This window comes from Anas platyrhynchos, chromosome 2 (genome assembly GCF_047663525.1).
Source record: "Anas platyrhynchos isolate ZD024472 breed Pekin duck chromosome 2, IASCAAS_PekinDuck_T2T, whole genome shotgun sequence".
In the NCBI taxonomy this organism is placed as follows: domain Eukaryota; kingdom Metazoa; phylum Chordata; class Aves; order Anseriformes; family Anatidae; genus Anas; species Anas platyrhynchos.
The window spans coordinates 58,868,216-58,880,924 of record NC_092588.1 but is presented as its reverse complement, the minus strand read 5'-3'; the positions used below and the strand labels follow the sequence as shown (position 1 = coordinate 58,880,924).

At 33.0% G+C, this 12,709-nt stretch overlaps 1 protein-coding gene across 7 annotated transcripts in view; it reads left to right on the top strand.

The window, feature by feature from the left end:
- RTTN (rotatin) overlaps positions 1–12,709 on the top strand; it is an 83,522-nt gene that overhangs the window by 50,548 nt on the left and 20,265 nt on the right. For all 7 annotated transcript variants that reach the window (XR_005263470.2, XM_038174953.2, XM_027451906.3 and 4 more), the window contains 3 exons: positions 3,162–3,354; positions 5,859–5,941; positions 12,187–12,298. Coding sequence is in view for 6 of the 7 variants with exons in the window: in XM_038174953.2 (XP_038030881.2) it covers positions 3,162–3,354; positions 5,859–5,941; positions 12,187–12,298 (388 nt within the window). In the remaining variant the exon portion in view is untranslated. The remainder of the gene's footprint in view (positions 1–3,161; positions 3,355–5,858; positions 5,942–12,186; positions 12,299–12,709) is intronic.

The following is a 12,709-nucleotide window of genomic DNA, read 5'->3' as shown; positions in this document are numbered from 1 at the left end:
TAGGAAACTTACTTGCTTACATAGTGTCATTAATGTTTTAAAATAGAAATTGGTCTCTTTTTTTCTGCCCACACTCAGAATGCAGCATGATTTGAGGTGTGTGAAGAAGAAATTCTGAAAATGTAGTGTTTATAAAATGTCCTGAAAGAAATATGAGTGGCAAGAAACAATGTCCTAAAGAAAGATGAAGTAGCGAGCAGCTTGCTGTAATTTAATCTAAGAACATACTCCCTTGCTGAAAGTAGGATGAGCTACAGCTCAGGGCTGTGTCCAGTAGGGTTGCAAATATTTTTGAACACTCGATGATCCTTGTGGGTCCCTTCCAGCTCGGTATATTCTATGATAGAATTCATATGGAAAGGAATCACAGAATTCATAATCAATTCATAGTTGGAAGGGACCCACAAGGATCATCAAGGCCAACTCCTGTCTTCATACAGGACCACCCAAAGGTCAAACCAGATGTATGAGAGTGTTGTCCAAATGCTTCTTGAACTCCAGCAATCATGCTGCTATGACCACTTCACTGGGGAGCCTGTTCCAATGCCCAACCACCCTTTGAGCAAACAATCTTTTCCTAATATCTGACATGGACCTCTGCTTCATGACCTATTCAGGTCCTATTGCTGACCACCAATAGAAGAGATCAGAAAGCTGTAGGTTGCCATTTAAGCCTCCCCTCTGTCTCCTCTTTTGCAGGCTGAACAAACAGTGATCCTCCTCATCTTCCCCTCTATTCCCCTCATCTTCACCATCTTTGTAGCCTTCCTTTGGACACCCCTGTAATAGTTTTATGGTCCTAATAGTTCTTATAGTCTAACAGTTTTATGGCCTTGTTGTATTGTGCTGCCCAAAACTACACAGTACTCGAGGTGAGGCTGCACCAGCACAGAGCAGAGTAGTGATGATCACTTCCCTGAACTGGCTAGCAATGCTGTGCTTGATGCACCCCCAGGATATGGTTGGCCTTTTGGCTGCCAGGGCACACTTGACTTACGTTCAACTTGCTGTCAGCCAGAACTCCCAGATTAATTTCCGTGGGGCTGCTCTCCAACTTCTTGTTCCCCAGCCATCTTTTCTTTACATCTGATTATAAAGTAATAATGTTCAAGTAGCCTGTAATCTCTGGCTTGTTTCAGTCTTTGGTTACTTAAAAATTAATATTGTACCAATATAAATAATAATTATTTAGTAGCAGGGGATTTGCAAGGTGCAGCTATTATAACTTGTCAATATAAACTGAATTAAGAGTTGCTTTTTATTCTTTTTTAATATTTCAATGACTATGGTGAGGTGACAGATTGAATCCAGTTGCAGAATTCTGGATGAGTGCCAGTGCAATTAATGTGAGTGTTGAGTAAATTCTTGTTAAGTGCAGTTTAATGGAAATTGCTCATCTCTTAATAAGTGTTCATGCTGAAAGATATTATCAAACAACACTTTATGGTAACTGGTAAATTAAAAGTGTTGAAAATATAAACAGCAATTAAAGTTGTAAGATACCACCAAGATAAAATTCTGTAGTTCAGTTGCTTTTTTCGTCACACTGGATAATTTGCCTGTAGACCTTAATGCAAGTAAGTTCAAAGGAGACCAATTAAGTGGATCTGGGTGAATAGTAGCTATAATGTACCATAGCCCAAGTAGAACATTATTATTAAGGGATGAAAATCCCTTAGGCAAATAGTGTTGGAAAAGGAAAGGCTGTTGCTGGAGCTTGTAGGCCAGTATCTTCACATGAATGTCTATAGTGTTGCTGTTACTTGGTTGTTTTGTTTTGTAATAGTTTGTTTTGCTATGTTACTTTAATGAGTGGCCACAGGAGACAATTTGTAATGAGTCAAGTCAACCTGTATAAAGTATTCTAAGACTGCAGTGTACTACATTTTCTGAAGATTGTTTAAGTCAGACCACATTGTGAAAATAACTGATGACACTTTCAGTATACCTATAGTGCAATAAAGTGAATGGTATAGGTTTTTAAACTGGTAAAAGCAGTTACGGCTAGTAAGATTTTGACTAAATTTAACAGAATTTCCAGAGAATGCATTTGTCATTTTTGATACAGTCCAAGTATATTGCTGATAGTGAATGAATACAGTTTTATAATTCGTTTTGAGCAATTTGTGTAATTTGAATTAACACTTTCTTCTTCAAACTATTTGTCATATATAATTCTTCTTTAACTAGCATAAAAGGCAAATAGTGAAATAGTCTGTTTATATAGAATCAGAGAAAAGAGTTAGTAACCATTCAGAGCTCTGGCTATAACTTACCCTGCATACTCAGTGGAAATGGAGGGATTGAGGGTAAATAGTCTCTTTCAAATGACTTATTTGTTGTTTATGTACCTCTGCTATCTGCTGACTACAAAGGAAAGTTTCTAACTAGCATTGGCCGCTTATTTTTCTGATAATTTTAACAAGTTTCTTAATTGAAGTTCCGCAAGATCCTTTCTAAAACTTGCAGACTGTAATTTTTTTTTTTCACTTTGAGTTGTTTTGCCAATTAACATTTCTAATTTTATGGTCATTCTAAAACAGGTGATAGCTTAATAGGGATTTTTTGTTTTCTTCTATTACTGTAGAAAACACTGGAAAAATACTGTAATATACACAGGCAAATCAAACTGTTGATGTGGAAAACAAACAGCTAAGGTATTTCTTTCTAGGTATAAACTCAGTTCTCTAAAATGTTTTCCCTTGAGTCAATATTTAAAAATGTCTGAAAGAAATTCTCTTAGAAGAATGTTTTTCTTTTTTAAAAAATTTTCTAAATAAATCTTTTATCATAGTAGATTGACATGGGTAGATAGTAAAAGGCAATATACTTATAAGTAGAATTAAATGAGAAATTAGAGTCGTAAAGTTTTAAATCCCACATGTTACAGCTTTCCATGGCTTTCTACTTAGATGTTACAAATTTATCAGGAGTTAAATAACAACTTCCATTTTACTAAATCGTTACTGTTTTTGTAAAACTTTGATTTAGTCTTAATAAAATCTAAATCTGACTTCTAGAATCTTAGTCTGTAAAACAGCTATGTATATACGCACATAAACTGTATTAGGCTTGGAGTTTCGTTTTGTTCATTTTTGACAGTTTTCTTTAAAGGAATCTTTTACATAAAATAATTATCTTTTTGAATTTCATGTCTTCAGGGCCCCTGTGTACATGATGAAGAATCTGGCCTCTCCCAGACAGGAAAACCGGCACTTAATGCTCTTTTGTATCACTGTCAATTTTACGAACATTTGAATCAGATGGTGAAACACTGTTACCTAGGTTGTTATATGTTTGATTTAAATTCTTCCAGGGAGGACAACCACATTATTGAAAAAAGTGGTATAACTGGTAAGTTATGCTAATCTAATTTTGTATTTTTAACCTACTGAAGTAACGTGTAGTTTAGAGTAACTTACCTCAAGTAAATATTATTAAAAATGAAGCTCAAATTGAATATGTAAGCCATGAATTTAAATGTTTTCAAGTTCAGTATAGCTCTAAATATCTAAGAGTAAATAATTTGGCATATATCAGAAAAAGCTCTGAACTGTTACATCTTCAAAAAATTATAAATGGAAAAGGTGTAATTGTTTCTACAGCAACTTGAATTGAAATGCTGGGATTAATATACTTTTTACACTTGTGACTTTAACAGACAAGTATGGTGAAAGTTTAGGAAAAATAAATGCATACAGTTTTAGAAACAGTCTGCATTTCCTACTTCTGTGTCTTAATGTGTGTATTTTTTAAAGCTTCAAAGATGCATGACTAGGAGTGGCTTCCAAAATGCTGAAGTTATCAGTGTTCTAAGACATTCAGATATAATTTAGTTCAGAGATTGATCAAATATTCAGACTGGTTGGTTAGATTTTTTTTTTTAACCTGCATACCTATTGAAATACAAGAGATCTAAGTCCTATATTGACTAATCATTTTCTAAGTCTCTTTCTGTGATACATGGTGGAACCCACACTCTTGTCCAGATATGTATTATTATCTTAAGTTTAGAAAGTTAGGAAATTGTTGAGAAAGCTCAGCTAGTGAAAACTGTTTGAAGGGTGGAAAATTAATAGGATCATTATTTTGTTTTTTCTTTTTTATGTATCTAAGATTCTGTTTGCATCTTTTAAGGTTACAATTTGAGCAATTCTTGTAGGTTTTGCATCTTTGCAGCTTACGTAAGCACGAACAGAAGAGGAATGCTATTTTCCCTAATAAGTTACAACTTTATGACAGACGCACAGAAAAGGAAATAGAATTTCTATGCTTGTGGTTAACCTACTCAGTTACTAGAGATGTACCTCAGCAATATACAAAATTCTAGTCATAAAAGCACTTTATTTTTTAATTTCTTCTGTGGCTTTCTTTGTCTCTGTGCTTCACCCCCTTCCCTGTGGCTCTCTCTCGCTCTCTTTGTCTCTCCCCCTGTTTTTCTTTTCCTTTTCCTTTTCCCTTATGCTGCACTCTCCCTTCTGTCTTTCCCTGCGGCACTTTCTTCCCCACTCCATGTCTCCCCCACCTCATGTCTCTCTCTCACCTTCCTTCCTGTCCCTCTTTCTTTTTTTCCTGTGTTTTTTTCCTTTTTCTCCTGTTTGGGGGGGGGGAGGAGGAGGGAAGGGGACAGTCATAAATGTCCTTTGCTTTTCTTCTTATGTCCAATACATTGTAGTCCTCCATTGTTCCAATCGTTTGGGCCAATTGCTTTTTCCATCAATTAACTGATGCAATATCATATCTAAGATCAACTCATTCTCCAGGACTGTAGACCATTTCAGTGAGCATTTGAGATTTTTTGTGGTTTTTGAAGAGTAAAGCCAACAGAATGCTGTTCTGGTAGCTTTGAAGTAGGGAGGAAGAATCTCCTGTCTTTTATCTATGAGATTTCAGGAACAGGAAACATAAGCTTTATTTGAAAAAGAAAGGGAGGACAGGACAATGTTTGCTCTGTCTCTATAATAATAGTGCTTGAAAGGGTTGTAAGTCCTCCATTCATACCTGCACAATTATGTTCATCTACAATGACCTGCTGCTGCTTTATATTAGGTCCATTGTCATTTTTAATAGAAGATCTCCCTTTGGTTTATCTTCCTGAAACTGTTTTTGTAGGTCATCTTCGTGATGTATTTCCTTCACATTATTCAGCAACTTAAAAAACCTCATCGATAAAGTTAAAATAATTATCTCAGCTTAGTGATTGGCTAAGATATTTATAGGACTTCCACATTTATGATTTGAGGATTTAGAATCTGTGTAGTCTAGTGCCATACTTTTTGACTTACTTATTTTTTCTACATATGAAAAACTGAAAGCCTATTATTAACAGATTTGAGCTCTAAAGGTTTCATCACTTTTTGTTCTGAAACACATTTACAGGTTAATTCTGCCTTCATTATATTTATGGATATAGGTTCTCCTGAAACTGCTTTTCAAGTTATAAACTTGAAGCTAAACTTGAAGAGGAAGGCATCAGTTCATTTTATTTGTATTGTGAGGCCACAATATTAGTACTTTTATCCTATTATGTTTTAAATAAAACTAAATCTGAACTATTTCCAATGATTAAAGGTTATGTAGCTGCAATTTGAGCTAAGTATAGTTTTTTCCATGCTATTTTGTTTCATAGCTGAATATTCTATTTAATTGCCGTTTATTCAAGGGTAATAGTTGAGTGGTACAATGTACGCTAACCTATTAAATATTTTGAGACTTTCAAAAGTATAACTGTCTACTTCTTTGTTTCATGGCACATAGCTTTGAAAAGCTTGTTTTGTTCTCCTGGTAATAGTAATAGAGTCAAACAGTTATTATTTTTGATAATTGTCTTTTTTTTTCCCCCCGTTTTTCCCATACAGATTTGGACGATTCTCTTAATCTTTGGAAAGTTCCAGCCAGTCAAAGCCATTCTTCACATTCTCAGTCAACATCAGAAACTATGGTAACGTCCAGAGTAATCTCTTTATTTTTAACGAGTTGTTAATGAGATGCTGTGGAGAAAATAAAGTACTTAAAAAAAAAAAAAAAAAGAAAAAGCTTCAAGTAAACTGAAAAAAAATAATCAAATTTACTGTGAATTAGCTGAGTATGCTGAGTAAAACTTTAAAATGGCTTGTCTAGCTAAATGCATAGGACAGTGCTAAAATTCTATAGCTTCTCCCACTAAGATATACTCTGTAGAGATTACTCTACTCTGTAATTGGCTTTATTGACAAAATGCAATCATTGCTGTCTGTTGCCACTTCTGCTTATATCCAAACTGTTCTTTCAGAATGAACCTATATTTACATCATACAAATATAGGACTGGATCAATCAAAACAACAGAGGTGTATTGTGCTAAAATAATGAACACTGCATTCTGAAAATGTGTTTATAAAACTTGAAAGTGCCACAAGTGTTCAGAAGACTCAAGATAGAAAAGAACAATATTAGAAAACAGGTTTCTGTTTGAAAAGTTTGCTTCTGGCTAGGATGACTTCTGCAGTGAAATACTGTAAACATACATGTATGCTATTTTCAAAATGGCAAATGCAAAAGGAGAAAATTAAATAGATTCTTCCAGTTCCAGAATCAATTAACAATACTAGATGAGGCTGTGGGGGAAGCTTCTATAACATTCATTAATTACCTAATAAAAATAATATATTTTCAAAGACTGTAGCATAACTCCAAGAAATTTTTGACATATTTATATATTTATATTTCTATATTTTTGTTGACATTTTCTGATATATGAATAACCATTATTTCATAATGTAATATGAAAGCCATAATGTTACATCTATCAAAGCTGTCACAGCTAAGTGTAGGTTTCTTTTAAAGTCATTGGGGGGAAAAAAACAACAAAACAAAACAAAAAAACAAACAACAAACCATAAAACACAATTACTAATGCAATAACAATAGCATTATCTCTAGTTTTGTTTTCCACTAATTCCTTGTATGAAAGAAAATATTTACATCAAGAGCATTATAGGTCATATTCATGTTCACTGCTTCATATTTCAGTTAACATGGTCCTGATTTATTAAATGCTACTGCTGAAACTCAGCACTTAAGATACCTATATTGTTTCTGTTTTGCTATATTCATAGCTGCTTATTTTGGATATAACCAGTTTCATATACATAGTTTTAGCATAGTTTTCATTTGATTGTGCTTTTTTTTTTTTAATCTTTTCTTAACAGTGTATTACTAGGCTAAGGCACTTGCAAGTTTCCCACTTAAAGAATGTTATGGCTGTGTCTTTACTTTGACAATAATTACTTTTGAACTAGTAGCCCAGAAGTTTATTTTCTGTTAAGCAAGTGTACAGATATAACAAATACTTATAAAACACACCAGGATACTGTATTATTGACTCAAATTGCTATGCCTAATTTTACTGTGGAAGGGGATCAAAAAAAAACAAAAACAGGAAAGCCAGTACTGAAACTTTTTGTCTCAAAATGTTTCATAGTTAACATTTTTCCTTTTTGTTTGACTCTTATAATTAATTTATGAAGAGCACTTCTACTATATTTTTAATACTTTGTAAAAATATACCTGTGTGTTAAGCTAAATCATCTCTTTTGAATTTAGAAATTTTATTAGTGAACCTGCTTTTCATTTGTCGTATAAAAAACCACAATAATAATAATAATAAAACAACAACAACAAAAACACAAATACCTTTGTATCATTCTAAACACAAATATTCATAGTTGAGTGTTTGAAACTAAAATAAATGAAGCTCCATGTAAATCAGGAAATACATGCTTCTTCGTTTTAGGTGAATGCTACTTAAAGGAAAAAAACATTTTAATAGGAATCTTATGCTATTTACAAACACTTACTTCCTCTTTTTAATGAATAGGGTGTTACTTTCTTACTAAAGTTGAACAAATTTAAGTTTTTGTTCATTTGTTTGCACTTGAGGTGAAAGTTAATTTTCAGAAGTTCTTCCTAATATTTGATCTACTTGAAATTGTGCTTGAGTGCTCATGAAGAATTAATTCATTGCAACAAGCTAGTGCAGCTTCAGTGGCTTAAAAAAAAATAAAAAAAAAAAAAGAAAAAGAAAATACATTGGAATCTACTAGGTCAAATTAATGTATTTTAATTTATACGTGTAAAGTAGTATCATAGGTTAAGGTAAAGGCTTTGCTCTGTAGTTCCAATTAATTATATAAATCTGAAGGCATATTGACGTATAGTAATTTGTATCAGTCCTCCAGATGTTGTAGACTTTACATTCAGGATTACTTGACTGTCAAGATGGAAAGTGATTTTATTTCCATTTGTCCTACACATTCATTAATACCGTCAGTTTTTTAAGAGCTGTAAACTCGTTTGTATAGACTGTTTCTTTCTTGCCTATAAAAAAAACAACATGTTGATGTGCTGGATAGATAAAGAGTTGCAGAGGTCTCGTATTTCAATGCCAGCTGAAGAGACGGGAAAGACACAGGAAGGGAACTGAGGCTAAATATAAACTGTATTTCAGAGCACAGTTAATGACTATGAAGTGTCTGTCTAGTAGAGTTTGGAAATAGTTTTTAAAATAACATGATTTGAAATAAGGCACTTGCAGTTTATTTCTTACACTTCTGATTTTACCTTCCTACAGATTAGCCTAAAGCTTTCAATTTTGATAAGTGAAGAAAAGAAACTTATTTATGAAGTCATTACGAAAAGTTTAAAGAAGTTTCTTCTCTTGATGTTACCAGTAGCACATAATCATTCCAAGCCCACTAGATGGCAAGCTTTCCCTATCGTAGTTGAAAGGGAGTCTTCAGGTTCTCTTGCAGGGAAAAGTGTTTGTATGATACAGATTTGGAGACAACAGCCACAAGTAATTGAGAGTTACCAGCTATCAAAACAAGTAAAAATATTTATTTTGGAAGATCTTTTCTGATATTTAATAAGTTTTAAAGGAAAAATATTTTAATTATGTCTATATCTATTCATTGCATAAATGCTAGTTTAGGAAGATAAAACTGTTTTTTTTTGCTTCAATAAACCACATACAGAAGATTTTTATGGAAGCTAGTGTGCTTGAATTCTATGAACACAAAAGGGCTATTATTATTCTATAAATTCTATGAACAGAAAAGGATGATTATTATTATTGTTTTTTAATATATTTAAAAACAGTTCTAACATAAACAAAAAGACAGTATTAGTTTTCTGTTCTCAGATTTAATGTAATCTAAGGTATCCACTACCCAAGCCTGATTGACACAGTGTTCACATGACCCTAAGTCAAAATAGTATCTGAATCTTTTTTTTTGGACTCATTGTTTTTCCTTATCCCTGATGTTTTTCCCCAAATCTGCAAAAATTAAAAAAGTGAAAATTAAATAGCAAATACACTAAATAACAGAAATTATTATTATTATTTTACTTTAGTCTATAAAATAGTCTGTCAAAGGTCTTGCAGAGGCTGTAAGTACAATTTTGCACATTTTATAGAGTGAAGAATGGAGGTGTGGGAATGAAATCAATGATTCAAGGTCACATAAAAGACAGCAAGAGAGCTGGGTTGCTTGTACTTTGACACATGCTGTATTTAGTGTCTTTAAGGTCTTGGTGAATTACAGTGAATTTTGTCAAATTTATTTTTCTGTAAACTGTACTGTGGATGTTGCAAGCAGTCTGATTCTGATAAAATAATACATCTTTGACTTCTATAAAATTTATAATTTAAACATTAATTTAAGTTCTTATTACAGAAAATTTGCTTTAATTATTATGTTTGTTTTATATTTAGTATGTATGATTGGTTGAGAACACCAGTCAGCATAGACATACCAATGTATTTCACACTAGGGATGTCCTTTGGCCAGGACTGCTTTGCAGAACAAACAGTTACTGAAAAACTTGAGCAGTGGTGCAGGTACAAATATTTCCCAGATAGCCAAGTTACGGCCAATCTTTTTTTATTAAATTTTCCTATTTTATAAAAAATGTGTACTTTATTGTCTGAATTTGTGGTTACCAGAGAGCTGTATAGTTAAGTGATTTAAAGCTTTGAAAAGATAATTAGTCACTACATGCTTTCAAAAGCAGAGCCAGAAGGATTTGTATTCTAGAAGTTAAAAAAGTTTGCTGAAAGTGTTCAGACAATTTTGCAAGATGCAAAAAGAATTTATTGTGCAATGTAGGTGATGTTATTTATTAACATGTGAAGGCCTTTATGAATTCATAACTATCTTTAAGATGACTCAATATAGTAGTAACTTCTTCCAGGGTTTTACATGTTGCAGAAATGGACTAGTAGAGATTGCATTTGTACTTTTCAAGAAAGATTTGTCATTCATTAGAATACTTGCAATTGCAGTGCTAAATGCATGCAGAATTTGTCACAAGTCAAGTGGATTGATTTAATAATCATTTTCAAGAATGATTTAAATCTGAAGTTATGAAGCTTTAATTCATTTCAAATAGCAAATAGTGTTCTTCAGTTGTATATCTAAACAAAATTTGAATTTGAATTGTTTGGTGCAATTTGGTACTGCTTTTTGCTAACAAGAAAAATACTATCCCAGGCAAGTCCTAGTCCCCCAGATATATGTAAATCATGGTTTTCAGACATGCATCACAAATCTTACTGTAGCTTATCTTCAGTGTTACAGTATTACATTGAGAAATATTTGAGACTGTAGGATGGACTATATTAGGACAGGTTAAAATGGGGGAGACAACAGAGCTATAACATGGAGGTAGCTACCTTTCGTTCAGACAGGGACTTGTGGTCTCAAGTAAAAAATGTGCTGATAGAATTATAGAATGTTTTGGATTGGAAGGGACCTTAAGAGCCATCTAGTTCCACCCCTCTCTGCCAAGAGCAGTTTGCTCAAAGTCCTGACAACATTTGACAGTGGTGGTGCATGGGGCGGTGGGGTTAAACCTTCCTAAGGATGAGAAAATACTATAGAGAGAATACCTGTAGCTCAAAGTGCTTCTAGAAAATCAAAGCCAAACCTGGAAAGAAGTAACCTAGCTGCAAGAATACAATGGGTAGGAAGAATAATTTCTGATTTCCTTTTCCCCACGCTTTTCTTTGTGTTTTCTTCATTAAGTTGCTTCTGACTTTTCCATAGGTAAAAAAAATATCCCAACTGATACTTTAATAAAACTTTGAAGTACCTCAAAAGTTTTATTTGTAGTCTTCCTTAGAAAGCTCACAGTGAAGAAAAGTCTTAATAAGATATTTCAAGATGCTGTGACTGTCCAGGTATTTCATCACAGTCCCCAAAGCCTTGTGTTTTTTACAATGCACATTGATTTTTTTTTTTGGGGGGGGGAGGGGAGAATAGATATAGATGACTTCTTCAGATAAGAATCAAAATTAATGAGTGAAAAAATTAACCAATGTGGGCGATACTTATGTACTTTGACAGGTCAGAGGTCTTGTCATGTCACAAAACTGCTAAGCTGTGAATTCTAGTTCTTCTGATTTCAGGCTTATGGTTTTAAACAATAACAAAAGTATTAAGAATCCCTTTTGAAATCATGCAGAACTAATAATATGATGACTACTGTAGTTGCTCAGTGGGTAGAAGGAACATGGTAGTATGGTGAAAGTTATACAAAGTCATGTAAGTATCTAGTATTTTCAATCTGTAATAAACCTAAGATTCACAGGAGGAAGATTAAGGCAAGTACTCTGCGTCAGAAAGGCTCTGGAACTTCCACTTACCCACTTTATCTGTGTGTGTCTTGGTACAAATGGATAAGTGCTGATGCTTTCTGTAGAGCAAATAGTCTATGAGAAATTTGAGTTTAAATGCTTCAGTAGCACCTCTCCTCCTCCTCCTCTCGATTTATTTTTTAATTTGAAAATAGATTGAATCAATTATATGGATGGGGAAAAAAGAAAAAGATGAAGAAATGTCCACTACCATGGACATTGATCAGCTTTTAGCTGTAATGTTTCAGGCTGTTTGTATTGCTTATCTTATCAATAGTTTCAATCATTGGATGCATATAAATATATATATTTTCTTGTATATTAATACATTTTTATATCTATCTATCTATATATATATATACACACACATATATGCGAAAAACTGTAATCAAATAAATTTTGACCGTGATCAATTTTTACAACTTTTGTTTGTTTGTATAAGCAAAATGTAAATGGAAGTCTGCTCTATCAAAGCTGGAATCAACTACTTTTCTTTTTATGGCTTTCTAGATTCTATCTGCATCACAGTCACTGGAAAGTGTTACTGAGCTTCGGTCAACGGTCCCAACAAATTCAAACAATTTCATTCCAGAAACTGCAGTTAGTCGGCTTACAGCACAAGGTAAGTCAAACTTCGAGTTTTAATACATAATGATTGCCACTTAGCCTACCGATATTCCAGTATTTGTACATAAATACAATGCTTGTGTATTACTGGAACACACACCAGTGATGTTTCTAATGGTTATATTAGAAGACAAGCATGAAATACCATCTTTAAAAGAAAATAGGGTGACTTAGATTTGACAGAAGTGAGGTAGACTGTCTTACAGTCACCCTTTTAAAATATTTGATTTTGATAAAGCTGCCATATGTATGTGTGTACACACAGAAAAAGCTTTTGGTGTGTTTAAATATAGTTGTAAAGTGATAAAATGTATATATAATGCAAATAAGCTTATGTATATAATGAGATATATATAGATTTTTAAAAACATTGTTAAGGAAAGAATTGAAAACAAAATTTGTATAA